The sequence below is a fragment of the Larus michahellis genome, chromosome 12 (assembly GCF_964199755.1).
Source record: "Larus michahellis chromosome 12, bLarMic1.1, whole genome shotgun sequence".
NCBI lineage: Eukaryota > Metazoa > Chordata > Aves > Charadriiformes > Laridae > Larus > Larus michahellis.
The window spans coordinates 6,164,851-6,191,129 of NC_133907.1; the positions used below are offsets into that span (position 1 = coordinate 6,164,851).

Genomic DNA, 26,279 nt, shown 5'->3' on the forward strand with positions numbered 1-26,279 from the left:
ATTCGAACTGCAGCACCAGATCTTCCGGGAGCATCCAGCACCAGAGCAGCTGTTCCTCATTGCAACATCACAGCACTGCTGTCCTTGTTTATATATAAATATATACACTGTACCACGGACTGAGCACCGGAGCCCAGCGCCGACGCCACCGCCTGTCCCCGGCAGGGCCAGCCCCGCCATCAGCCCCAGCACTGCTGCTTGCAGCCCCCCAGCCGGGCAGGAGGGTGGCTGTGCCCAGACGGGCGCCTGGCCCCGCCGTGCCGCTACCCCTGCGCGGAGCTTGGCTGGACGCGCCTGTGCCCTGTGACCGCCCGCCGCTGGCGCCATGCCTCCCCGCCGAGGCGCTGGGAGAAGAGAGAGGCCACCAGCACGCTTTCCTCGCCGGACGCTCCTCTCCCCACCTCCGGCAGTGACTGGGGTTGCCTGCCATGGTGTTGCCCCCCGCCCTGCCCCGGCCACCCCTCGCCAGGATGGGCTCAGACAGCCCCACCTCGGTGCCGCTCGTCTCTGGAGGCCGTGGGCCGAGCTTGCGGAGATGCAGCGTGATGGTTTGGAGGGGGCAGAGGGTGGGGGGCAGCTGCAGGGTGGGGGGGTCGGGTGCCGGAGCTCAGCGATCCCGCGACAGCATGAACCCCGACCTGGGGTGGGTGGGTGGGGGGTGCTCACTGTCCCACTCCCCACTGACTCCAGGCTCTCTCTGCCTTGGTGCTCTCCTGGTGCTTGTGCAGCGGTCGCGGCGTGGGGCTGCGGCATGTCGGGCTGAGGAGAGGCCCCACCGTGTGCAGCGCGAGCCAGGGCCGCTCTCCGGCTGCCGTTGCTGCGTGGGTGCCGCTGACCCCCAAGGCACCAGCGCCTACTCTTGGCCTGGGTGCAGAGGAGTCCCCTCCCGTTCCCCCCTGCTCCCCAGCCACATTACACTGGGGGCTCGCAGCCCCCCGGCCACCCTGGCTGGTCCCAGCACCTACACGTGCACCTGGGTCCTCCCATGCCCCGCTGTGCTCCCTCCTGCTCCCCGGGGCTTCGCTGCTAACCCGGCCCCAGCCCCAGGTGGTCGCAGACGCCGCTGTGGGGCTGTAGGAAAGTCCGGATCTGTGGGTAGTTTTACCATATGCAAAGTCTGTTTTGGTCTTACAGGGCCAGACCCCGCAGTGAGGGGTGGCTGTAGGGGTCCCACCGCCCCCCCATCACCACAGCACTCCCTCACCCGGCTGGCCAGGGCGGCCCAGGCACTGGCCGTGTGGCCACTGCACCCCAAAGCCCGTCCCTTCCCGCTGGCCCACGCCTCAGCAGGCAGCCCCCACGCACAGGCAGCAGGGCGCACCGGGGCAGTTCAAACACGTCTTACCTTTGGCAGCAGCTGCAGGGTCACCCCGCCCCCCCCACCCCCTGTCGTCATCGTCCCCCCAGCATCTCTCGCGCCAGAGAAACTGAGGAGCTTTTAACAAATGTGAATGGTTCCAGGAACCACGCAGGAAGCGGTGCCGAGGGCAGCCGGGGCGCCCGCCGGCGCCCGCCCTGGCCCCATGTACATAGTGTACATAATACAGTACGTGTATTTTTAAAGTGATCATATTTATGTTAATAGAACCAGATGAAGTCTATATATAGAGATCTATATCTATTCTGAGAGATGCAGGGCTCTGCTAGCACCAGGCCGTGGGGACAGAGAGCCGAGACGGGCTGCTCCCGCACCAAACGGGCGCCCGTCCGTCGCACCGAGTGCTCTGGAGCGGTGGTGAAGGCTACGGCCTTCCCCGGCCACCGGCAGCCCCTGGGAAAGGGCCAGGTCACAGCTTCATTCTCTTCTCAATTTAGCTTCTTAAGAGTTTTCAGGGAAAAGAAGTCACAGACTTTTCTGAACTTGTTTCACAGCAGATTTGAGCTTCCACTCGAAGTGCAGCCTGCTAAGAGTTGCCCTCTCCCGGCAGTGCTGGCTGCCTTCTACCAGCTTGGCCCCAAGTGGCAGCGATTTGTCCCCCGGCCAGAGCTGAGCCCCTGTGCTGGAGCGCTCGCCCCATCGGCCCCCCCCAGACCGCTCCCCAACGCCGCCCTGCACCCCAGCAGCCTCCCGGCCGGCGCAGAGTGGCCACCACAGTGTCCCCACCGGTGGCCTGGCAGTGGCTACCTCCAGCCCCCTGCCTGCCCGTCCCTCCTGCCCGCTGAGAGCGGCCGCAGCCCTCGGCTCCTGCCTCACTGAGGGCAGGAACCTCCCTCTGCACTGGACGATTCCAGTCCCCGCTCCCTCTGCAGAGCTTCTCTATCCTCCGGGTCCAGGCCAAAGCTATTTTGGGCCGCCTGGATAAAAAGCAGTGTGTTTTTTGATATTGAGGTGTATTTTTTTGCTTTAAGATACTACTTGGGCACACTCCCAAAACCAAAACCAAGCCCCAGCTGCACATCTGTGCCTGCTCATACCTTGCTCCTACATTTCCATCACTCCCAAAGTGCCTCCCTTCTCTCCGGCAGCAGCCCCAGCCACAGCCAGACTTTCTGCTGCGGTAGCTCGGCTATCTGCGCGGCTGCGTCGGTCTGTGTGGCAGACCCTGGTGTGGGAGCCAGTCCCAGGGGCATGGGGAGCTCAGCGTTCACAGGAGGGGACCGTCGGGGTGAGCTGAGACCTGGTTTCGGCACAGGAGCTCCAGGCTGATGAAGGGCGCAGGCGCACAGGGCAGCACTCTCTGGTCCCATCACTGCCTCACTCGCTCGGGAGCTGCTGAAAGAGCAGGCAGGCGTCTGCAAGCGAAAAGTTCCTTTCGCTTTGCGAAGGGCAGCCTCGTGGGAACCAGGATTTGCCAGTGTCTAGCTCTCTGCCCTTGGAGCTGGTCCTACAGCGCCACACGCAACCTCATGTGCTGCTGCCAGCCTCCCAAAAATTATGTGAGGCACTTCTGTAGCGAAGGGGGAGGCATGCACAGCAACCTGCCCACTCATCTCATCCCCTAGCACCACGCTTGTTGGGCCTACAACGCTTGCCAGCTGTTCTGCTTCTTTCAAAAGATGCCACCCGCTCCTTGCAGTCACCCTCTAATTCCAGCTCGGTTGTTGCCCTGCCGTGCCGCTGGGCCCGCAGCGGTGGGTGCTGCCCTGCCGCAGCGAGCCTGGTCCCCGCCTGGTCCCCTCCCACCCCAGCGCATGGAGCGGGACATCACCGGGGATCCCGGTGCAGAGGCAGGTTACGCGCAGCAGCAGCACCCGCTGCCAGCACCTACCTGTGCTGAGACAGCATCCGCCCTGGGCAGCCTCAGGGCAAAGGGCTCTTCCTTTTGGCCACAGGTAGAGGGTAGCAGGGAATGGCGTGGTCTGCAGAGCAGCGGTGAGACAGCAGCCCAGGGCACGCTTCTCCGCTGAGGGGCGTGCTTCATCGCCTCCCCAGCATCACCAACGGATCCCCCTCAGCACTTCAACCCCCGATGGTAAAGCCGCGGTGCCGGCTCCTCCAGGGAGCAGGAAGGCAAGCCCCTTCTGTCACTGCCGCTGAAAAAAAAGGCATTTCCCTTCCTCATCCTCCAGCAAGAGCAGGGGCACAGCTCTACACAGAGCCAGGGCTGTCTCGACACCCCTGCCAGGCAAAAATTGGCTGTGGCAAGAGAGGTGCTGGTTTCCGCAGCGAGTTCTCACTCGCCGTTGGCTGGAGAGGGCCAGTTTTAGCAGACAGCACTGCATGTTAGTTTACAAACCCAGCCCTGCACGTTCGGCCTCTGTGAGTGTTCAGTTTCCCCATGGAGCACCCTTCTGCTGTTCCACCTTGGTGAAGACAGTGTCCTCCTCTGGTAGACATGCAAGTTCCTCCTTGGCACATGCGCAGACACGTTTCGGTTTTTGTTCCAGACAGGAAGGTCTTGACCCCCCCCTCCCCAAGTTTGTTTCACAGACAGGCTGCTGCCGGGAGCAGCGCTGAGCAGACAGGACCCGCCGGGACAGTGGGACAGCAGCGTGGCCCGCAGCAGGTGGGGAGCACACGGCCGCCTTTGGCCAGCACGCAGCACCGGGCCGGCCATGGCGTGTCCTCCAGTTCCTGCTGCGGGAGCGGGGAGCTGCCCTGTCCCTGTCAGCCGGGCAGGAGCAGGCCCCCGCACGCAGCAGCAGCAGCAGCAGCAGCAGCAGGAGGCAGCTCACATCGCTGCAGCCACCACGCGGTACAGGCAACGAGGCACAGGACAGCACTTAGAGGAGGCGCAGGCAGCGTCCAGCCTGGGTTGGGGTCGGTCCACGGCTGGACGAGAGGAAGGACTAAGATACTGCACAAGGGTAAGAGTTGCACTAGAAGAGTCAAGACCCTCCTCTGTGTAGCAGGACTAAAAACTAGCAGAAAGACCAAAAGGTCTGAGATTTGCTGGTTACAACACTTTCTGTGCTACATGTGCAATATATTTGTTATGAATGTTATCACAAAGTCAGTTCATTCAATAATCTTTTACTCACTGTAGCTAGATGTTCTACGTTCATTCAAGTGACTTTTATTCGAGTGCAATATTTCAATAGACATGTAGTGACCTAGTATGCTTTGTGTTTTAGAGAATCTGTGTGCAGAGCAATGCAATTAAGTTTAAAACCTTGTAAATAAAACAGGTTGCAAACCAAAAAAAAAAAAAAAAAAAAAGAGTATTAGGCTTGCATTTAATTTCTGTGAGTGTTTCAGTATTGTGCATTAGGCCGCCTCAGTACAGACCCTGTGTTCTCTGTGCAGGTATTAATGGAGGAGTGGCTCCTCGGCTGTTGAATGCTCCCTGTTAATGCTTTACTGCTTTAACTGTATTCATTTTTCTAGACTCCTGTCTGCACAAAATGCAATAAATGATTTTATTACACCCTTCACTACTTGCACGGGAAGTTTTCACTCATTCCAGGGTCTCCACAGCTATTTTGCACTTGGCTGCTACCATTTCCATAATAAGGAGCAATAAGGGAGCAGCAGATTGCAGAGGAAATAAAACATCAGGAGAGGAAAAGCCTCTCCCAAGTGCTAAGTTCCCATGTTTAAACTCACGCAAATTTCTGATCACCCCTGCAAAGATGCTTTACCTGTCTGCAGGGCTGTGGAGACGGAAAAAGGGATCTAATAAAAAGAGACTGGAGGAGGAAAGACGGCAGACAGACATACTTCCATCCATATTGTGTAGTAACAGCAGCACGAAGCCAAGGAAGGCCAGTGCTCAATGCACAGGGACTTGTAGCCCTAATTTCATGCAGCAGTGGTACAATTAGCAGCAACTGCGGCAGGGAAACCGGGACCAGCTCGTTGCTGGCCCGAGCGCACACCCTCCTCTCCCACCACCAGCAGCCGGAGACGCTTCGGACCTCTCACACCAGCCCCCGCCACACACTGCTCCAGCACACGCATCCCTCAACGAGCACGTGGGCTGCTCTGCCCGAGATTGTCCAAATCCACTGTGCGAGAATAAGTATCTGTGAGGTACTTCAAAACCCAAGTGTTACACACCGAGACAGACTGCAGTATTCTCACAGCGGTCACAGTAAGGTTCGCACGCTTTCTGCTTAGCATCCAGCGCAGGGCACTGTCTGACACGGGAAGAAGAGAGTCATGGCAAACGCAGTGGAATAATGTATTCCCGTAGCACTCAAGCTGTCAAGTGTCAAAAATGCAACAAAACGTTTTTCCTGCCTTTTTATTAAAAAGTAATGTCCTCTTGTTAACAGCACAAAGAGAAAAAAAAAATATGCTACAACACAAACCACCTGGGACAATGAAAATCCTCTGCTCCAAGAACACTGCTTTCTCAGTTTCTTTAGGTTTTCCGCAGGAAGCCTACAGACTCTAAGAAGGCCGTGACGGGGAGGACCACAGAGTTGAGAGACGTTTTGTGTTCTGGTATCAAAGTATGTTACTGGTTAAAAACACGGTGAAGAATCACTGCCCGATTTTCCTCTCAACTGTCCGCTGCAGCTACCAAAGTGTTGAAAAAAAAAAAGTATAAAATTATGGTATTGCATCTTGGCACTGCCTCTCCACCTTAGATGGACAAAACACCCACGGACAGTGAGGTGAAGTTTCAGAGAGCAGAAATCCCCCACCTGGTAACTGGCTGCAGGTATTCCCAAGGGAGGGCCGGCACCACATCAGCATCACCGCGGCTGAGCTGCTGGGCTACAGTAACCAACCGTCCCAAAGCAAGATTATAAGAAAAGGAAATTTATCCACCAAATTTAACAGATTGATCTTAACACTGACTACTTGGTGTAGGAAAACTGACAGACCAGTTGAAATCTCTGCCTTGGCTGGAAGCTCTCGTGTTTCAGATCTGCCACAGGACTCTGACCAAAGCTGCCGGGATCCGTGAAGCTGGGCGAGGTGAGGAGCGTTTCTCTGCCTCACTCTGCCAGGACACGACAGTCCAGCTACAGAAGGACCAAACGGCATGGTCCTGGGTTGCTGAGTAGTGGTCAGGCATGTACTTCATGAGTTCAGCTGCTAGTGCTATCACTGTTACTTCCCAACTGGCTTACATGCCATTAAAAGAAAAAAAAAAAAACCAAAGAAAAATAGTGCCCATTCCAAAAAGGTGGGTCTCCGAGAAGGCCCATCAGCGGACCGCTCTGTTCAGTTCCCTATTTCCTCAAAACCACTGACCCAAAACTATACTAAGACCATTTGGCGAGACCAGACTGCACCACAATGTGAAGATGCACCAGCTACTGGGAGTGAGGAAAATTGAGGACTGTCATTGCAGCAGCTTCCGGGACCGGACAAAACAACCGATTATCCAAAGCGGCTCTTAGCACATCGTGCCGCTGAGAAAATAGAGCATACTTCCCCAAACACTGCTAACCAGACCAAGGTGAGGAAGGGCAGCGCTAGCAACAGTCACCAGCAATGCCACTGGGGGTACACTCTCGCCAAAGTGGAGAGGACATGCATATCCAGGGGCATTTGTCCCGTGTCAAGGACAGGAGACTCTTTAAACAGCTATACGTATGGAATGGCAAAGGGAAGGGGAAAGGGCCTGACAGCTCAGCTTTAATAGTGTCGCTGGTAAGAACCCATAGGTTGCTGGGCTGAGGACCCTGCTCGCCCCTGGGCCACGGTTTGGCTCACTAGGTGGGAGAGTGCAGGACCACTCTGGATAAGGGTGTCCAAGGCTTTCTGTACACTAGGGTTGTCAAAGTTGATACCAGAAGATACTGGCCTTTGAGCAGGTACATTGGCAGGTGCAGGGAGGCGATTCTGGTGCTGACCATAGAGCGACTGAGCTTGTGGAGGAGCTCCAGGTCTTGGACCTGCATTTCTTGAAGGGCCTTGGAGAGCAGGAAGCTGCGTGCTTGGAGTCTGCAATCTCTGCTGAGCCTGGTTTAAATTTCCAGCGCTGATTGGTGCTGACCGGGCCTGACCGCTGGCCATGTTAGCAAAGTTCTGGTTCGGAGTGCCACCTGAAGTGCCCGCAGAGGCTGCAGAACTGCTGTTTGCTACAGCAGCTGCTGCTGCTGCTGCCCCACTGTTGAAGAGACTGAGGATTTTTGCTTGAAGCTCCTGCTGGGGATTAGAAGAGGACGCTGGAACAGAAGGAGCAGAGACCAGAGGCTGTGAACCCTGATGAGCCTGAGAGCTTGGAAGGCTGGACTGACTACCCAGAGATGATCCTGAAGGTGCCCCCAAAGACTGTCTTGACATGGATGCTGGGAAAGAAAGGAAAGAGGGTTAAAGCTCTGCAGAGGGGCACCTAAAGAAAACTAGTGAAACAGCCACCAAAGACACAAGCACCAATGAATACCCACGCTCTGAACAGGAGAGCTGCACAGCTCTGGGAAACCCAAACCATTCAGCAGAACTCTTGCCCTTCGTGTAGCAGCCAAACCAGTTATGGCAGTCCTGCAGTTTCCCTGAGAGAATCCAATATAAAAGTTCTTTCACATGAAAGATCTGAATCGTCTCAGGACTCCCAAGGACACGTCCATCCCAACATAATGAGGTGCTGCGTGAGGAAGTTATGACACTAGGACTCCTCCGCGGTCCCAGGAGTGTTTTCAGGCCCCAGCCCAGAGGTCCACAAACCACACGATCAACAGCCTTGTCTGGGGCTGAGAAACTTACCCTGCAGAGAATCAGTGCTTCCCCTCAGTAACCGTTCCTTCCGGTCTCTCAAGTAATTAATTACTTTATCAGTCTCCTCAGCAGTTAGATAGCGATTGTCTGCCAGCAGGTTCAAGAGAGTCTGAATCCCTGGAGGGTGACCTCCTCTGACACCCTCCTCCATGGGGGGTGGGCGCTCCCGCTCCTGCAGAACAGCTTCATCTGCCATCTTGGCAGCCTGCCGGGCGATTTCCTCGCGCTCCTTCTCCCGTGACTCTGTTTTGTAGCGCTCGTAATTCCTTGCCACCAGCACCATGGCATCAGCTTGGGGCATGTTGCGGTGCTCTGCACGAGGAAAAGAAACGTTTTAAGTAAACCAAAGTGGTGTTAAGAGGAGGTGTCTTGCCTCACACATACCAGCACATCTCATTCAGCAGGCAGGCATCACTTCGGGATTGCAAGTGTAGATTTGGGAAGCATCCTAGGCTTCCCAGTTCAATTTCCTAAGCAAACAGAAGGCTCAAGTCTATCACCCAGCAAGGCCATCCTCTTCTTCTATAGCTGAGGGCTCCGAGATCATTTCCTATCAGTCCAAGAAATGTCCTTCCTGCCCCTCGCACAATTAAACGGGAAAGTAGCTCCCTCTACCTCTCATATAAATTCTCCATGCTCCCAGAGGAGACAGTTCTACCCATTCTACTGCTAAAGCCATGTACGGATCCAAAACTTGCCTTCTGAAGGCTGCTAAAGCTTCCCAGAGCAGGACAGTGATGGGAATACTTTTTGGTTCTGTACTGCCAATGCCTTAATATAGTGTGTGCGCACGCAGGAGAGGGGGAGGAACGAAGTACTGGCTCAACGTCACATTGCTGCTTATGTTTACTACTCTGGGGCAATAAGCAGCGATCAAGTTCTTCTGTAATACAATGAGTAACAGTCTATTCCAAATTATTATTTTTTTTTGCACTTGCCTTCTAAAATTTTTGAGGTCATTATTTCCACCTCAAAAAGCACACACCAAATATCCCCCTGAACACAGATTTAGGCAGGAAGATGAAAAGAGAAGGCCCCTTCTCTTCACCTTCCAAAAAGTGCCCAAAGCTCTAGGCACTTTTCACACCTGCAGATAATCAAATCCCGCCACGCTTTGCCTCGTAACAGGAAACGGGTTCACTTTAACATTCATAATTAACATTGCACAAATTATGAAAGAATTCCCTGAAACTAATGTGAATGGAAAGGTGGCCATGTGCAGTTCAGGTGAGCTTATTTAATCTCTAGAAAGAGCTGTGGATGAGCTAACGACTGGGGTTCTTATCAGATCTGATACACCATTAGGTCCAATAAAGAAGAGGAGAAGCTTCGGTGGGAGGATGGGTGTTAAATCAAAGGAGTCAGAATTAAAACCAAGGGCAGTGGAAAGCCCAGTGAAAGCGTGCACGAGCTGTATTTGTGCAGGACATGAGAGAACCCTCCTTTCACATCTGCACCAGATGTTAAAGGACACCTGGCTTCTTCAGTCCGTAAGCACACAAAAAACAGGGACTGTGCATTCAGAAGTTTACTCTCCCAGACGAACCTCACAAAACATTACTTGAGAACACAGTAAGGGAGAAATAACCTGATCAGAGCAAAAGGCTGCTTTCTGAGATCACATTCTGACAGTTTTTTAATGCCTACACCCACCCTCACGCTTACAACAACCAAGTCACAGCCTGACATGGAAAGTGATGTGACAAGTGTAAATGGTGCTAAAATGCTAAAAAGGTGGAGCACGTACCCCAAATCACTTTGTAGTTGTATCTTTTTATAACTCTTCCCAGTTTCACAATCAGACCGTTACCTTCACCAAATATACTATCCTTATTCTGTTTTCCTTAAATCACATTTGCTTTTAAAATCTGCCCTGTAATTTCTCACATTCCAAACATGCTCTCTTTGACGGCAACAAGTGATAAACTGAGGTTGGACTGGTATTACTCAGAAATGTATCAAGTCATTTCTAGAGCCGGGGTTCACGACTTGCCCTAAGATGCAAAGGCTGGTGATGTTAGGTACTAAGATCACAGCCGAGATTCTCTCTTGGCAGAAATTAGACAATCCCTTTGACAAAGGACAAATAAAGTATTATGGAAACTCGCAAATAATGATAGTCACATTTATGACATGGTGTCAAGTCATTAATAACTACTTATGTCACAGCCAGGATGAACTTTGTCCTGTGTGATTCTGCTGCCACTAAAGCAGCACTTTGGTTCAGGTGACCACAATGCTACACAGCCTATGAGACCTCAGTACCTTGTGGGGTGCCAAACATGATGTTAACAGTGCAAGAGCGGTGAACTTGATGCTGCTGGGTGATGACAATGGCAAAAGGAGACCCTCCTCTGCTCACATCGTCCAGGGCTTGCGTCAGTGACATCTCCGTGTTGAGGAAGATCAGGTCCACTACCATGCCCAGATCCCGCACCTTCCGCCCCACTGACTCCGCGTACTCCCTACCACAAAGCAAAGCCGGCAGAATTTAACAAGTCAGTCACATACAGAAACAGAAACCCTGGCACATTCACCCTCTCTGTCATCTCAGGTTTGCTTTTCTGATGGCTTGCCAAACTTCGTAACGTTTAACAGACCAGCAGCAAAGCAATCTCATTACAACAATATAAAAGACCATATCCTACCCTTATTTTGATCTGAATCAGTCATTTCAGTGCAACCGAAACAGATTACAAATCAAGCCTCAGCTTATCTGAGAAACAGTGTTTGCAAAGGGATTTATTACACTATTATGAATTTGTTTACATAAAAATGTGTTTAAACTGAACTCATTAAGTGAGGTAATTTATGTCTGCAGAGATCCAAGGGGTACACAGCAGAGCAGCTAACCTGCTGAAGTCAGTTGCTTGTGCTACATTCAGTATCTTAACTGTTCAAATACACCTTATCCTAATTCACCATAGCACAGCCCAACTTCTGGACTTGAAGATTCATTTTCAGAGGAAAACTACCCATCCATGAACATTCACTTGAGTTCCAAATACATTTTCTCTTGCTCTTTTGCTCTGCTAGCTGCTTTCTGCTCTAGCCCATATCAACGCAGCATCTATGGATCCACTGTTCCCGTATCCATGGTCCTGCAGGCTTCCCATTCCAAACACAAACCACAGCTCCCACGGCTGAGCTTAAAGTTTGCAAGTCTTTTTTTAAGCTTACTTTAATCAGTACCAAAACTGCAATACTGACTGCAGGTGCATTGTGAGAAATTTAGTCTGCATGCAACCCACACCTTTTGAAAGAGCTTCAAATTATCATCTTTGCGAACATCGCAATGGGGACCAAAATTGTTCTCCCCCGCCAACTGTCTTTTTAAGGATTTCTAAGTTACACTGATTGTGTATCTAAGTTTTTCCGGAGTCATCTTTCAACAGGTCTATAGTAGGTGACATCAATGCTTCAGTACCCAAGATTTATTAACGTGCCCCAGCTCTTAAGGTTTGTAACTGTCACAGACCAAAACAATTCTTAGGATATTAAGCTGATCCTACTGCACAAAAAAATTCTCCCTGTATCAAGTACAATAACCTGTGGCCTATTAGAATATCTTCCAAAGACTTCTAGTCACCAAGGATAAAGAATCTAAAATTTCCTTTCAAGATTTGTTCCAACAGGTGATCAATCAACTCAATTAAAAGCAAATAACAGAATTTTATTTCTAGTTTCACTGCGTTTGTTTGTAAAGATACAGGCATCAGACTGGTGCCATCATAACAGCCCCCTTCCCACTGTGCCAGCCATAGGTGTACCCCTCTGTTCCCAACACAGCACCTGCTCTCCAAACTAAGGACGTTCTAACATTTTTGACACAAGTCCCTTTCACTCGTAAAATTGTTTTAAGACCTTACAATCCAAGAGAAAGCACACCGTTCTAGAGGGATTGCCTGCATTTTTGTTTCTAGATAAACACTCTTGCATTTAGCACCATAAAAAGACACACAACCCACGAATAACAAGTACAGGCCACTATAACCTGTCGTGACAGTAGCCTGATATGAAGAGTATCAGGAGAAGGTATAGTGAAGGAAACAAAAAAAGCACAAGCTACAACATTTCTCCATCTCATCAACATATATTCCCATATCAACATATATTCCCATGTATCACCAGAAAGCTTCGCTTTCTGAGGGCTCTAAACCCACGTTCCTCAAAAGCAACCTGTAAGACAAACAGCCTCAAGGCACAACTAAGTCTAATTCCGTTTTCTTCTACCATGCAATAATAAAATTGGCCATAACTATTTTCTTACTTTGTCTGTTTATTCACCACGATCACAGAACAATCCACAGGTCTCTCTGCATCAAAACGTCTCTTGATTTCCTCGTAGTACTGACGGTATAGCTCCTCTCGGCGCCGCTCCTCACGCTTCAGACGGTCTGAAAGCAAGCCACAGGGACAGAACAAATAATGCTCTTTGGACCTGCTTGGAGAAATGAGGTGCACACGGCCAGTCCGTCTAAACCTCTGAACCACCCAGCATCACAGCACGCAACGCACTCAGCACTGCAGGCATCTCCCACATCCTCACAGAGGGAGAATGTGAATCTGCCTATTATAATGTTACAGGTACTCACCTTCTGAATTCCCTGGAGCTCTATCAAAATGCTCTTTGTAACGGTCATAGTAAGAGTCATCCTTCCGCCGGCAGTAGTCTTCAATGTGAAGGTAACGGTCATAAGCGTCATCTCGTCTGCAAGATTTATAGAAGAAGCAAGGGTTTCCATGCTCCAGCACAATCTCAGGCAGTAACTTTGGCCAATGCATCGCACACAGACCTTCCTCAAGTTTAATTTCTGAAGTACCCGCCTGCTCCCCACAAGACACGAAGCAGGCACCCAACTGCCAACAATCAGAGCAATTTCCTTATCTTAAATGCCTGACGCCACTCAAACCAGTGTAGCCGTTGAGGAAGGATTGCCATAAAAACATGTTGGCAAATACAATCCCTTAGAAATTACCTGTGCAAAGGGTCCCGAGGGTCTCTCATATCCCGTGGATCTCTCATATCCCGTGGGTCCCTCATATCCCGTGGATCCCTGTATCGATCATACAGCGGCTCCCGTGGGTCACGAAGATCTCTAACATCGCGAGGGTCCCGCAAGTCTCTTGGATCCCTGATATCCCGTGGGTCTCGCAGGTCCCGTCGGTCCCTGTGGTCTCTGGCATCACGCATGTCTCTAGCTCGAATGTCTCGAGTGTCTCTGGAATCTCGCCCGTTTCTACCATCCCTGCCATCTCTGGGGTCTCTCCGTGGGCTCCCCCGAAGAGGGGAGCGGTCACGTCTGGCATCTCGGCCATCCCCGTAGGCATATGGGTCTCTGTGGAAAATAGTGGGGAAATTCCATTAGACTGCTAACAACACAAGTGCTGTTACCCCTATATTTCTTACCTGAGATGCCAAAGCAACCCTTTCTCTCAGCAGCTGAATCCTCCCTCCTATCCCACAACAGCAAGAATTGCCAAAAAACCTATTTGTTGAAGTAGCCTAGGGAAGCTTCTTAATTCTAATGTTTATCATAGCCAAACAAGACCCAGAAAGCTCCTTAATGAAGCATCACTAAAAACGTAGAGCACCTGTGGAAGAAGTGAACAGGACCTCGGAAACCACCATTTCAAGGCCTCCGGCCTCTAACATCAGTCACAGATCACCTACCAAACATATTTTTGCAAATTCTTTGAGAGAATTCAAGGTGCTGGAGCCTAATACCCACAGATATGCAATTGCCAGGAGCATTCAAGGGATCCATTAAATTCGCTAGTCAATGACAGCAGAATACCTGAAATAATTTGTTATTGGCATACGATTAAAAAAGGAGCTTGTTGTGACCAAAGACACTGCAGGTTCCATGGTGTGGCTGGGTTTGTGCTGCTAGCAGAAAGCAATGATAGCTGCCGCCGTGTCCTGGATTTGAAGGGACAGTGTCTGTAGAAAGCCAGTTTTATGTTTATGATGCCCCGTGTTAAGAGGATACTAAGCCCAACCAGAATGGCATCCTCAGCAGCATCAGGCTTCTCTGTCCCATCTGAATGATCCATCTCATTCAGACCTCGTACTGCGTTGTCTTTGGAGGCAAAGAAGAATAACGTTCAGTCTTCATCTTTTCCCAAAACAGCAGGGTTTTTTCCAGGTCAAATTTTGTTTTCCAGAAAAAAACCATAACTTCAATGTAGTCTAAGCCAAACATGAAAAAATCTTGCAGAGTAACTACTGAGCTTCACGTGTTTGGAATGTTCTTTCCCCAAGATACTGACAACCATCAGAAAAAAAAACCCAGTTTTTTGAATCTTTTTATTTCCAAAACTTGAAAGACTAGAGTCCTCTACCAGCCTAATCTAGTTTATGAAAGGTAAGCAGAACTTAAGTCTGTTTCCACTCTAGTGCATTCACGTAGTAGTCACCTGGAGAGAAGGGCAGGAGCAGCGAGTCAGACGTGCCCAAGTTGTGTCAGGTAGAGCAGACAGTACAAGATGGATGTGCAGAGTCTGAGCACAGACACACAGCTGTGCTGGGGATACAAAGGCGTGCTGGCACTCTCTATTTTTACGTCAGATACAAAACAGATCTTGGGAAAAACTAGTGTTGCCACTAAGAAAATATATAGTCTCCTCCTGTAAAAGAAACACTGTATTTGCACACAAGTGTAAACACTCTCAGCCTCTTGGACACACAAATCCACTTCTTTGTGATCTGTATTGAAACCACATCCCATGAGAGATACACGTCATCGCCCACTTCCCCCCCAACCTACAATGAACAATGGCAGAAGCTCAGGGGAAACTTCTGATTTGCTCTAGAGGATATTGATTAACTGATCTTTCTGTAGTTGTAAGACTATATAGCAAAAGAGGCAGATGCAGTGTAATTGTTTGGCATACGACATTTATTCCAGCTGGCGTGGGGGTGACCAGAACAGGCCATATTCAGTATCTGCAGAGACAAAAAGATCCAGAATGAACAATGCACAACTGCAACAGAAGTACAGACGTGACGCGGGTCCCCTCTGTTCTTGCACCTGCATCGCTGCCCTGCTGCTTGCAGAGAGGCAGCAGCATGAAGGCAGAGCACCTTCTGCTTCCACGCTTCTGTCGCCTCGGTCCAACTCCTGCAACGTCAGCACTGCTGGTCACATCTGCTCGGGCACAGCATGAGACTCCACACACCGGCATCAGCCGCTGCCGTTCACACACCTGCAGCATGGTCCAGAGTCCACCATCCGCAGCCATGCCCAGGACTCGATGCCCATGACCTTATCGCCACCTGTGCCCATGGGCTGCTTGAGACATGCTGCTAGTGACATGGGCTGGCCACATTGTCTGCAGTGCCAGCCGGAATCCAGTGCCTATCACAGAGGCATCAAAGCCTTTGGCAGCCATGACAGTAGTCCAGTCCACAGCCCAGTGCCCAGGGCACCACCGCCCATGGCTCACACACCTCCAGTGCTCCTTAGGGCCCATTGCATGGGCATCTGCTCTTGCATACATGCAGGATGACACAGGTCTCGATGCCCTTGGCATCAGTGCCTGCTGCTTGTCCCTCTGCAATGTTGTCCGAGGATTAACGCTCATGGCACAGGCGTCTGCCTCTCACACCCGCAGTGCTGCCCAGCACCTTCAGCGTTGCACACCTGATGGCCAAGGATGAGCCATCAGTGCCTGCTGCTCAGGTACTTGCAGTATTCTTGGGGTCCTCAAGGCAGCACTGAGCACACCTGACTCTGCCCAGGCCCAAGGCTTGCTGCATCCACAACGGGAACCCTCAGCTCTGTGCCAAAGCACTTCCTGGGTGATGCCCACACGCTGGTCTCTGCAAGCGCATTTGGCCCTGTGCAGGTTAAATGCAGCACAGACAAGAGACCTAGGTGATACCAGGGATTGCAGCTACTCATTCTCTGGTTTTTGGTGGTAGGTGTCTTGCTATTTGCGCTTTTTGGTAATTCAACAGGTCAAGTTAGTAGAGCACACCAGACACGTGAGAGCTTGATTACCTTCAAGTCCAAAACGCAACACTCCTTTGTGTTGATAGCTTTACAGTGTAGGCATAGAAGATGCACGCCTTTTATACCAAACTGTAACCACAGCACGTCTTCGTGTGCTCCCTAGTAATGCCATGGAAAGGAAACTGAAGTCGTCTTCCTGCAACAGGACAGCCCGTGTCTTCTCCGATTGCCAGTGATTTCACAAACAGAGGATGGGCAGGAGCAGCACACACTGTGCCTACCGAGAGGTGGGAAACCAGGAGAAGCTGATAGGTACACATCACTCTAACTGCATGGAAGGGAACTGGTTCCAGGTATTGACAACGCAAGCATGCATGCAGACAGGAGAGTGCAGAGACATTTGATCTGTCTTGTGCTTCACTCGCACTCTTTTCCAGTCTCATTTCAGCACTGGAAGCAGCAAGATCCCAAAGTCCTCTACAGCATGGCACTGGGAATGCTACAGCCCCTCGGCGTTCTCTAGGTATGCCTCTGCTTCTCTGATACTTGAGGCAGGAGAAAACATCAAGTGTATTCTTCCTCACAAGTTTTTTTTACAGCCTGTGCTGCAAAACATAACACTTAGCTGTAGTAACAGCAGCAGACACGAGGTTTCCCTCGTGCCTCCTGAGGTGTCAGCGCCAGAAGGGCTCTTAGAGGTGGAGCGGCCATGTCCCAACTGTCTCGCTTGAGCATTTCCGTTTGACTGGGAGGTGGTGGTAAGGAAGAGACACAGACATTTAGCACAGGCCACTGGGCTCATGCCCTAAAAGCCTGACCTTCCTAGTATAACTCACTGCTTCCAGGTACTTTACCTTCGTGCCGGACTGGACCTTGATGAAGCCTTATTCATATTTCTTCTTTCCACTGCTTTTTTAATATCTGTAAAGAATAATCAACCCATCTGTTCAATGCTATGGAACAAAAAAAAGATCATCAGCACAATTCAAATGAAAGCAACTTAAGCTCAACAACATCCAGATGGTGCAAGAAAATCCATTCAGCAGAGAGACATTGTCACTTTGACAATTTTTTATTAAGTTTAGGTAGTACAACATAATTAAATTTTCATGGATTTCTCTGACTTGAAAATAGGGTGGACAGCTTAGGTGAAGTTTTAACCCTTTACATGCAGGCCTACATCTAGACTCTTCATTCCATAACAGAACCTCTTTCTTCTGCAGTCTATGAGCAAGCAGAAAGCAACTCATGGACTGTAGGAGAAAAAGCAGAGTCTGAAAACCTCCAAGAAAGGAAGCTGATGGCCAGCACAGTCTTAAGTTCACAGCCAGTCCTGTTCAATGGAGTATGCCGCTACCCTTGTCGAAAGTAATCCAAGGGTTCTCAAGTGGCACGTGCAACTGCCTTCCAAGGGACTGCTGCAGCGTTAAGTTGTACAGCCTTCACCAGTGAGGAAATGGGATCCAAGAAGCCTGAAGCACAAGCTCCCTATGAAGTCAACGTGGTGCATTCAAGACACCACCGTTAACATGATGCAAACTGATGCAACAGATCAGAAATTTGAAAACTGGTTGGCTTCTGAGTATCTCCAGGAAAAACACCACGAAGTGAAATACAAAGAAGTAAGAGCTGAAGAAACAGAGTCTTGTCCTCAACCAGAAAAAGTGAAGTTGCCCAGAACTGGCAGGGACTCATATTGTTCTACCGTGAAGAAATAAAGCCTTCCGTAACAACTGATTGAAGATGGAACAGTGTACTGGAGGGGGGCAAGAACAAACAGAAATGATTTCAGATGTTTTACTCCGATAACCTTTTAACGAAAAGAACAAAACAAACTAAGGGCCTATATGCTCCCCTGAGAATGTATTGACAACTAAAATGTCTTATTAGTTATTTACATTAACTACTTTCAAAGCTCTTGCAAGTGAATGAACGTGCCACAACATCTTTAGGAAACTCTGTCTTAACATCTTCTGTAAACTTCCCAAGCTATCCTTCATTACTTTCAAGATTAAAATTAGAATTAAGGGAGTAGTTCTAATTTTTGCTCTTGTTGTCAATTAAGAAGCAGCACGTTCTCTTTCGGAGGGGTGGGGGAAAGGCAAGCACAATCTGAACATTAATCACAGAAGCAGTCTTTCCAGCATCAAATACACCTGCATTGCCTACTGTCACAGAGTAAATTTGATGGACATTTATTCCCTACACAGTTTTATTCATTAAAAGATACAAAAACACTTCTATGCATTTGTGGAAGTATTAGTTTAATGCAACGCTGGAGGCTAAACTCTCCCAAAGCCTTTTACCTTATTGTATTATTAGCAATTATATTTAATACTCAGATTGCATAACTGAAGCAACTGTTCTCCTTGCATTTATTTTTCAGTTGAGAAATTTTTCCCCCCTTAAAGTCAAGTGATATCTTTAAGCAAGACACTGTCTGCTTTCTTTGGTTTAAGATTATTTTTATTTTCTGTTTTAAGATGCCATTGCAGAAACCTATTATTTTTACACTCAATACCATACATTTCTTTCAAATAAAAAATATTGTATTTAAATCTGAACAAAAATATTTTACTAGAAGAAAAAACCACCTTTGACAGGGACCCTTCTCTCGTGCAAAACCAACAGATTTAATAACATTTTATTTAATGCCAACAGCATTTACAGGTTAAGAATTTGAACATTGACAAAACTTTCAAGGAAAAAAAGTCTTCTGTCCTGTAGGATTTTGAGATGACAGGGCCACTGTAATCATACAGTGTAACCTTCTGAATAAACACAGGTGACAGGAGTTTCTTGAATCACATTCCTATCTCAAGTGCAGCAGTGGCGTTGTATTAGAGCTTATCTTTTAGCAAAACATCCAATTCCAATTTAAAAGTCTCCAGAGCACAGAAACCACCAAAGCTCCAATAAGTTATCCCAGAAGCAAATTACTTTGCTGTTGAAGAAAACTATTTATTTCCATTTATGGACTTGTCATACCTATGCCTACTAGATTAAAACTCACTTTTATCTCCAGGTCTGTCTGTAACACATATCACATCACTCCTATATCTTTAGGCTTTTGCTAGGGCTTGTTCTTCACCTCTTTAAGCCTTCTTCAGATTTTTCTGAGGCTTCCCCAATTTAGCATTATCCTTTTTGAACCAGGCATACTAGAACTGAACACAGTATTCCAGCAGCAAAACCCCACGCATACCAAAACCTCCCTACTTATAAGTCTGTGTTTTGTACAGCTAAGAATGACAAAAACCACTCTTGCTGGGTGCAGATCTTCCCTTTTGGCTTTACTGAAAGCTCAAGTCTGCCTGCATCTCCAGCTTAGGAAGAAGTCCAAGTCATTTCACCATCAGCAACTCCGTCTTCGTTATTTCATTTTCTTTTTAAAACATGATTGTGTGTTTTCTCTCCAAGTCACTTATAAAAGCACTGTATGGCCAGGAATCAATTTTTCCAGAACACCACTCAAAGCACTGAGCAATTCCATCTATGTTACACTGAGATTCATTTGAAATCCATTTAACCCTCTGTTGTTTCTAATTGTTCTACTTTCCTAGTCAAATCAAACATCTTACAGAAGCCTTTTACATCAACACTGCTACTTTCAGCCATAAAACTTGCAGCGTAATAAGTTAGTTTGACAGGATTATTTTGATTGGCGTTAATTAATTCACTTCTCATTGAGAGTCAGGTGAAAGAATCCCTTTGTTATCAGGGGCTGATGCCAGACTCATCCCATTTGTGCTGCCTACTGGCACATCTGCAGCACTCTGCTACATCCCTGGAAACTCCCTAATTTTCCAAGGCCTGTGGAAGACCAACATTAATAGCCTAGGTAGGTCATTTCATTGAGCCTCATAGACATTAGACTTCATTTTTTTTTTTTGAGAGGTGTAGTTGTGGTGCTCTTTTACCTTTAGTTTGCTATTGAAATGGAAATTATATTAAAAATACCTTCTGCCTTTTCAAAAATAGACAGTAGAAACGCTAACTAGGTGGTCCTTTCCAGTTAGAAGTTTTATCATTTCCAGACAGGCACACCTTAGTTTCCAAAACAGCCACACTTGTTCCTATTTAAGCTTCCAGATTTCAACAATGCTGGCCTAATTTCTTGCATCCTTCTACCCTCCTTGTCTATTTGCTTCCATTTCCATCCTCAGGGTCATATTTGCTACTGTATTTCCCACAAGTTATTATTTATTGCTCCTTTCATTCCTTTCTAAGTCAAACTGTTTTTCTTCAAATTAGCATAGGCTTACTTCAAAAGTAACTTTTTGCTTGCATTTAATAGATTACTCTTAGATTTCTAACCATTCATTTCTGTTTAAGTTTGCTCCCAGCATATTTAGAATAATTATCATCTTTACGAAAACAGCTTTTTTAAGCACCTAGTATTTATAGCACTACTTACAGATTGATTTCACATGTGCAAAAAAAACCCCAAATTAAGATTCCTTATCTAACAAGCCACTAAGTGCTGTGGCCAATTCCTCTGAACCTGTCAAGATGAAGCCCAATATCAGTTTAGAAATGTTTTGAAACTATGTGCATGAGGTTTCAACGACCACTTTCCAGGGCTTACACGTTGAAGAGTTACTTACACAGGGTAAGAGAGCTTCTGAAATACTAACACATGAAAATAAATTCAGAGTGAGACCTGGGTAGCAAGAGAAAACACTGCAGATGAACCACACAGCACTTACAGCAAATAACTCAGAAAGCAAATACATACCTAGTAAAGTGATTTTAGACTAACGCCAGGCAAGTTTCACATAGTGATCTTTCCAGAGAGCTTTAAAACAAAAGCGCTCTTTCTACCAGAATGCATGCTGGGGTCAGGAGGAGAGCACGGATCAGTTTTCCTTACCTAATCTATACCCTTTATAAAGGCGACCCTTCTCACCGTCCAGAGCGGCCTGGACATCTTCTAGACGGTCATACTGCACGAACCCATAGCCATGGTACATGCTGAGGGCTGGAAAAGTTAACAGCAGGGCAAGACCAGTTACAACTAAGGGACAGTACTAACCCACGCCCAGGCCATAACGTAACCCCACCAGATGAACGAGCAAAGGGGCTCTACCCAGAAACCACTATGGAAGTTTCCTGGGAAAACCAAGTCTACCAGGATCAAAATGCAGAGTCAAAGACTCTGAAATATATTTCGTAAATCAACTTCCTTCTGACAAGGCAGTGACCAAAATACAGCCCAGGAAGTGACCAAGATTTGATTAAGAGACTATGAAGTCACTTGAAAGAGTACTGTAACATCACACTGCAACCCCACAAGCTAAAACATAGCTGATATATTCATTACGTTTCAGCTGTACTGAAGGAATCACTTTTTCAGAGAAAATGCAGACAGAGGAAGTTATCATTAAAAGGTCACTTTTTAGGAACATCAGTCACTCCTCTCATCATCATCAAATAGCATTTGACAAGCATGAAAGTTATATTTCTCACTGAATTCCCAGCCACGAAAAGGCATAAGATAATATACTAACCCCTGATTTTGCCATATTTTGAAAATATCTCTTGCATTTCTTCACGAGTCATGTGGTCTGTGGGCAAATTGCCGATAAAAAGTCTTCTCTCTAAATCCTGAGGATTGGTGCTGTTAGTGAAGTCGCTCTGATTGATGCTATTGCTCTTGCGTCCTCGAGCCATTTTGCTTTCGTTCCAAATCCAACTCTTCGCAAAAAAGAAAAACGGCCATGCATATAATTTCAATCCATGACATTAAAATTAAACTGGAACAAGATTAAACTTAACAGCTTTGCAGACTAAAAGCCAACTGGGTCTGCTTGACGCAAACTTCACTCCAGAGAAATCTTAACAAGGGGATACAGAGGTCTGGCAAAAACGTATACCGCAGCATTTTGGTCGAGCTTTTCTGTAATACTGAAAGGTAGTAAGCCTAATTATTTTGCAGATAAGTTTTAATGGTTTAACTCTAAACTAAGATACAAACAGAACTCACTTTATACTAAAACCTCTTAACTTTAAGCTTTAATACACCCATTGTTGTCATATCTATTTCTTCAGTCCACTGGTAAGAAGTGTTGAAATTTATGCAATATTTTAATAAGCGGAAAGGAAACACTCATCGCAACATTGCATAACAGGCCCCAAATATTTCAATACAGGCTTTGAATGAGACATCAGGAAGTACTGTTTAAACGCTCTTAAGTGACCAGGCTTGGATCACTTCACTAAATGTGAAATCTTAGCTTTCCAATGCCAGAAAACACAGTTTCTCATTCATACCCCTACTAAACATACCCTTGTTCCCATAGAGATGTCAGCTCCCACAGAAGGCGGGTCCACAGCTGGGAATTTAACCACCCCCACATGAATGCTGTACTGCTACCTCATCTCCCCCAGTAAGGCAAAAGTATACTTCTGTCCTGGTTTCAGCTGGGATAGAGTTAACTTTCTTCCTAGTAGCTGCTGGGTTTTGGATTTAGTATGAGAATAATGTTGATAACACATGTTGTTTTATTTGTTGGACATGATGCTCAGTATACAGATGGGGGTTGGCTGGGGGGCAGGAATCTGCAATCACTGCTCAGGACAGGCTGGGCCATCAATCATCAGGTGGTGAGAGCAACTTGGTTTGTACCACTTTATTTTGTATATTCTTTTACCATTATTATTATTTTCCTCTTTCCTTACCATTCTATTAAACTGCCTTTATCTCAAGCCACAAGGTTTTTCCCCACACTCCTTTTCTCCTTCTTCTCCCTGCCCCTCTGGTGAAGGTGGTGCTAGCGAGCAAGCGGCTGCGTTGCTGGCTGGGGTTAAACCACCACCACTTCATTAACCCATACTATTCCAGACAAAGCTGAAGCAGTCAGCAACATTCACTGCACAAACTTACCCAAAGAATTACAGAAAAAAAACCCACCAAACAAAAAAATAACCTAACAAACTCTACCAAGCTCACAAAAAAACCCCCACTAAACCCCACCCAGGATTCATACTTTCTGGTTTAAAAGTCACCATTACATAAAGCTTAAAAAAAAAAAGTGAAAAACACTGAAACTTTCAGGATGAACTTGAAAGTTTGAGAGCTATTTAATAAAGTTGTCATACTTCCTAAACATCTACAGGAATGCAGGATGGGATTTTCTGTTTATAACATGCAAGAAACCCGGAAAAAGCAAGCTGATGAAATTGAGTATATCAACAGAAGCTTCTACTGTTAATCATGAGATGCCTAAAAACAACACGCTCTGTACCAGTAACCTATATTTGTTACAATTTAAAAGTAGCCTCTAAATAAACAAGTCAAATGTCAAAAAATATAAAATGGATTTACATAAATATTTCTACAACACTTAACTGGCATGAAAAATACATCTACTCCAGATATGAGACATGAAATTTTGGTGGTTTTTTAAGACCAATCAACTTTACACTCATGTCACTTTTCTCATTCTTTTAGGAAACCCTGCAGGGACAGGAGGCAGAGAATGCCTTCTAGTCGTCTAATAAGCTTTTTAAAATGAACTGAACTGCCAGAACAGGGAGGAAGAAAAAAAACCCCAACACTCAAACCAAAAATCAAACAAAAGAGTCATTTATTCTACCATATTTGCCTCAATCCTCCTGTAAGTTTGTCCACACACGCACAGTTTTACCTTCCCCATCAGAAGTACCAAATCTTATCCCATTTATCTGTATGGAAGCAGCAGATTTCTCTTCTATTCTACTATTGCAGCTCAAGTTCTCAGCAGTCGAGGGCAAAGAAGTTTTCAAAATTCTCCCAAAATGATTAAGTGGCTACAAAACATGAAAAGACCCATCTAGTCCAAGTTCCCATTTGGAGCAGGCTGACATCCAAGTTGGATCCCATTGTCACAGCTTTCTCCAGCCAGGCTCTGAGCACTACCAGGGATGGGGACTCAGAGCCCCTGTGAGCACCTGCTCAGGTAGCACGACCTGTGCTGACGGGATGTCACTCATACACACAGCAAACGGGTCAACAAGACCCACAGCTGCTGCTGGCAGGACATTTCACTTTCAGTATAAAAAGCAGTAAGAACTTTCCTTTTCTTAAAGGTGTGGATAGTAGGGAGTGGCTAGAAAAGAGTGTGCAAGAGCTTTCCGTATGAAGAAAAACAAGGAGCTATTTTTCCACTTGCAGGTCACTTTCAAAGCAAAATAGTAAATCCCAAGTACTCAGACAGGTTGAATTACTGACAGAACTTTCATATAAGAGAATTTACTGTCTTTTACCATTTTCCACTTGGTAGATTACATAGTTACGGGCCATTTAGTAATCACAAGCCAGCATTCATTAGTGTCCCAGCTTTAGGCAAGCTACACCAGGTGAACAACTAATTTTCATATTAAGTCTTTTTCTACAAATGCAGCTGGAGAGGCTAACTACACACCTGGGCTGCTTAAAGGTGCCGACCCCCCCAATGCAGAAAGGTTACTACAACAGGACAGCCCACGCCAGCTCATGTGCCAGTAAATCCTCTGGAGGTTAATTAAAGCCACACTTCCCTAAAAATCTTATATTTAAAACCAAAGTTATTTATTAGCAGGGATACAGCTTCACAAAGCATGACAGAGCTGAAGTGGGATGTTGAAACTAATTCGACACAAGTGAAACATGACACGGAAGTCTGCAAGAAGTTCCTGGGCAAGGCAGAAATAACAACGCCAGCCACCACAGAAAGCAACACTGCTGAGGAGCGGCGAGCTTCCCACCCAGCACCGGCTCGCGGCTCTCAGCACCTCGGAGCCAAGCCCAACCAGGCAGCCTCCCCAACAGCCAGGCCTGGGGCCAGGAGGGCTGTTCTGGGGCAGCACTAGCACCCACCCGCCTTGGTCCTCTGCACCCAGGACAGCACGCAGACACAGAGTTGCCCACAAGGTAAAACGCTGACATGGAGAACGCTTTCACCTTCCTTCCCCCGGATCCTGCTGCTGCTGGGAGAACGCCGGTCAGGATTCTCAAAGCGCAGCTGCCCAGGGCCTTCTTCACCTGCTCCGCCCCGCACCTTTGCCTTTGTGGCTACTCGCGCCTTTCTCAAGCAGCAATGAGGAAAAAAACGGGAGCCCTCACAGCAGGCCGGGTACTGCCGGGGCTGTGCTCCCCGCGACAGCATCACCCGTTGCACATCCTTTTCCTGCGGAAAAGGCACTTTTCAGCTGCGTTAACCCCACGCACCGCCCGGACCCAGGCCACCAGGGCAGCGAACGAGCTCCAACAAGCCCGCGCTGCCCGCTGCCGCTTCCCGGTGGCGCTGAGACGAAGGCGGGGCCCGCCCGCAGGCCGCGGGGCCCGCCCGGCCCGGCCCCAGCCCCATCCCGGCGCAGCGGCCAGGGAGGACTCAGCCCTCCATGAGGTGTGCTATGACATATCTTTTGTTCGAGCGCTCTCCCGGTAAAGCCGCCGCGGGGCCACCCGCCCGCAGACTTACCGCCGCGCCGGGCCCGGTCCGCCTCAGGCCGCCGCCCGCCAGGACAAAGGCGCCAACCGCCGCTGCCGCACGGCGCCGTCGCAAAGCAGAGGGAGAAGCGCCGCCGGGACGGCGACGCCTCGGCGCTTTACGGCGCGGCGCGCTGACGTACGGCCAGCCGCCATGCCTGCCGAGGCGTGCAGGGCCGCGCGACTTGCCTGGCTCCCGGCATGCCCCGCGAGCCGCCGCCGCCGCAAGGCACGCTGGGACTTGTAGTCCCCCGGGGCGGCGAGTGAAGCCGCTGGGTGGCGCCACCGGACCCCGCGCGAGGCGAGGCGAGGCGAGGCGAGGCGGGGCGGGGCGACCGGGACCGGGACCGGGACCGGGACCGGGGCAGGGCGAGGTGGCCGGGACCAGACAGGGACAGGGAGGGGCGGGGCAGGGCGAGGTGGCCGGGACCAGACCGGGACCGGGACCGGGACCGGGACCGGGGCAGGGGAGGGCAGGGCGAGGTGTCTGGAACCAGGAACGGCACCAGGACTGGGGCAGGGCGAGGTGGCCGAGACTACACCGTAACCGGGACCAGGACCGGAACTGGGACCCGGGCGAGGTGGCCAGGACCGGGACCGGGACCGAGACCGGGACCGGGGCGGGGCAGGGCGAGGTGCCCAGGACCGGGACCGGAACGAGAACCGGGGCGGGGCAGCGCGACGTGGCCGGGACTACACCGGAACGGGGACCAGGACCGGGATTGGGTCCGGGACCGGGGCGAGGCGGCCGGGCCCGGTCTGGGCCCCTGCCGTTGCCGTGGCACCCCCACCCAGCGCAAGGGCCCGGCTC

The 26,279-nt window shown here is 48.9% G+C and overlaps 2 protein-coding genes across 12 annotated transcripts in view; one reads left to right on the forward strand and one right to left on the reverse strand.

The window, feature by feature from the left end:
* Window positions 1–4,815, forward strand: part of SLC12A5 (solute carrier family 12 member 5) — a 32,889-nt gene extending 28,074 nt beyond the window's left edge. For both annotated transcript variants that reach the window (XM_074605214.1, XM_074605215.1), the window contains exon 27: window positions 14–4,815. The gene's annotated coding sequence lies outside the window, so the exon portion shown is untranslated. The remainder of the gene's footprint in view (window positions 1–13) is intronic.
* A 773-nt stretch (window positions 4,816–5,588) lies between these two features.
* NCOA5 (nuclear receptor coactivator 5) lies at window positions 5,589–25,636 on the reverse strand. 10 transcript variants are annotated; one of them, XM_074605219.1, is made up of 11 exons: window positions 25,461–25,542; window positions 24,941–25,166; window positions 21,528–21,714; window positions 20,891–20,998; window positions 16,872–16,938; window positions 13,039–13,398; window positions 12,655–12,770; window positions 12,330–12,456; window positions 10,325–10,524; window positions 8,048–8,371; window positions 5,589–7,632 (listed from the first exon to the last, which is right to left on the reverse strand). In XM_074605219.1, exons 3-11 carry the CDS (start codon window positions 21,688–21,690, stop codon window positions 6,977–6,979), a joined length of 2,121 nt encoding a protein of 706 aa, XP_074461320.1. In that variant the 5' UTR covers window positions 21,691–21,714; window positions 24,941–25,166; window positions 25,461–25,542; the 3' UTR covers window positions 5,589–6,976. The 10 variants fall into 10 exon arrangements, with proteins under 10 accessions (XP_074461320.1, XP_074461324.1, XP_074461322.1 ...); XM_074605223.1 differs by lacking the exon at window positions 24,941–25,166 and having other exon boundaries at window positions 25,461–25,619; XM_074605221.1 differs by lacking the exon at window positions 24,941–25,166 and having other exon boundaries at window positions 5,609–7,632; window positions 16,872–16,970; window positions 25,461–25,529.
* Window positions 25,637–26,279: the final 643 nt, after the last annotated feature.